This window comes from Camelina sativa, chromosome 5 (assembly GCF_030686135.1).
Source record: "Camelina sativa cultivar CO46 ecotype springtype chromosome 5, ASM3068613v1".
NCBI lineage: Eukaryota > Viridiplantae > Streptophyta > Magnoliopsida > Brassicales > Brassicaceae > Camelina > Camelina sativa.
The window spans coordinates 7,081,091-7,083,318 of record NC_141884.1 but is presented as its reverse complement, the minus strand read 5'-3'; the positions used below and the strand labels follow the sequence as shown (position 1 = coordinate 7,083,318).

At 33.7% G+C, this 2,228-nt stretch overlaps 1 protein-coding gene across 1 annotated transcript; it reads right to left on the bottom strand.

Moving 5' to 3' along the window:
* On the bottom strand, nucleotides 1-844 carry LOC109133010 (precursor of CEP4). The gene has a single exon (XM_019245542.2). It carries the CDS (start codon nucleotides 658-660, stop codon nucleotides 397-399), a length of 264 nt encoding a protein of 87 aa, XP_019101087.1. The 5' UTR covers nucleotides 661-844; the 3' UTR covers nucleotides 1-396.
* Nucleotides 845-2,228: the final 1,384 nt, after the last annotated feature.

The window sequence follows — 2,228 nt, the reverse complement described above, 5'->3', positions numbered from 1 at the left end:
TTTTAAAAGATTTTGCCATCACTCATTAACTTTATTTTTAACTGAGAGAAAAAACTACATCTAATAAAAAAGAATGAACATCTCAGTTTCAACGTTGAACAAAAAAACACAAATACAAAAGAAAACAACAAAAACTATAAGCAATCCAAGAGATGTCTTCATGGCCTTTCGTAAAGGACGAAGTATCATTCTGGAAAGAAAAAAAAACAAATCTTAGCTCATCTTCTTGATCGATTCACGTTCATGTCCTCTCCTCAAGAAACTGTTATGAAACTTCTTCCCTTCTTCTTCTTTTTTCCTTTTCTTTTCTTTTAACCAACGTAAAGACAACACATAACAGAGATTGAAAAACAGACGAACGCTGCGCGATAAAGCAGTAAGTAACCAACTGGTATTTTAAGAAGCACCTGGAGGGTTCTTGTGTCCGATACCTTGACTGGGGCCTTGGTGGGTTGGTCGGAATGCGTCTTGTTCTATGTTCTTGAAGCGGTTGATCTTGTGGTACCACACAAAATCATCCTTAGGCGGCTCAGGTGGTGACCAGGAAACAACCGGTGCGTGTCGAGCTGCCGTTGTACACTCAAAGTGTAGCTGTATCACCAGGAGAACTATAAGAAAGCGAGACAAAACCGTGATTGAACAACCACGAGTCACCATCATTGAAAACTTTGTGTTTAGTGAGGATATTAAAAGCCTCTAAACCCTTTAAAGAGTATGTTGAAGTGATTGGCTTCTTCTCACAAAAACAAGAGAGAAGTGTGCAATTTAAGAAGGATCGGAGGGTAGAGGACCCCACAAAACCGTATGACTCGATGCTCAAGACTATTGTTAGAACATGGACACTATTACTAGTTCATAAAGTAACAGTATATACTTCAGGTGAAGGTGCGCGAGAGGTGTAAATGCACTTAAGACTTTAACCTTATATTTATATCGATCCTATACCTAGGGTCCTTAATTAAACAAATTCTATTATTTTTTCGGATTGCACTTAAAATAACATATGTTATATAGTTTATACACAAAATGAAGTTATGACAACCACATAAAAGAAGACACGTATCTTTCTTTAAAGACTAGACCTGGTTTTGGATATTCGTAATAGACTCTAAAATTTCTTATGCGAATTTATTTATTTTAGTACGGGTTATATAATTGTATATTATGATATAGGTCAGTTTAGATTGAGGAACATAACTAGCCCCTAATATAATTATCTTAAACTGATCAATGTGTATAATTTACACATTGATAAACGTTGCCCGGGGTATTTTACTTTGTCAGCTTTAGTTTCTGGCTTGAAATATAAAAGAGTACTTACACACGAATATTTACCAAAAAAGGAAAGTTCCATATATATGCTCCTCGAACGCATCTTTTCTTAGCCATTCATCGAAAGAAACGGAGGCGTTGTTCTTGATAAGACAACCCTATATATTAAAATTTTATTTTCTAATATTTTACTAAATTGATCAAATTTTAATTAAATTTTGAAGTTTCCATAAAACTCAATAATTCCAAAGTCTCCGTATACTGCAAGATTGAAAATGATTATATGTGGAATTTTAGAATTTAGAATTGTCCTGATAAATTTAGAAGTTACAGTCTCCATACCCTAGGCAATATTATTATGACTAAAATTTAGCTAGGCTAGCTGAGTTTGAATAAAATTGGCAATTGGCAAACCCCAAGAAATTACAAGCTCAGTTGGGAACTTTGCTGCGTGCATGATGCATGAAAACAGTTGTTTCATTGGATTGAAATGCATGCATGTTAATATCTTATAGAAAGTTCTTTTCACTTTCACCACAAATACAACAGATAGTTTTCCAAGAGTCGCATTTTTTTGTTGTCAAAGATGCTTAGAGCTACATAGTCTAGCTTTTAATCTTCACTTTGAGAATCTATACTAGTATTTTTGCAGCAGTTTTTGCTCAAAAATACTAATAAGGAAAGTTTTAGCAATTAATGCTACTAATGCAATTAATTCTGTCGACCTCCAGCAATTTTATATGGACCTCTTAGTATTTTATGGGCCCCTTGATAATTCATAATTTAAGGGCCTTCATTTATTTAGGTTGTAGACAAAACGATATCCAAAATTTCATAGGACCCGTGAAAATATACTCTTTTGCTAATAATCTAGATAAAATTTCCGGAAAAATAAAATAGTAGACAAAATTTCCAGAAAATTACATTGCAATAACTATGACATTAATGATATTCTC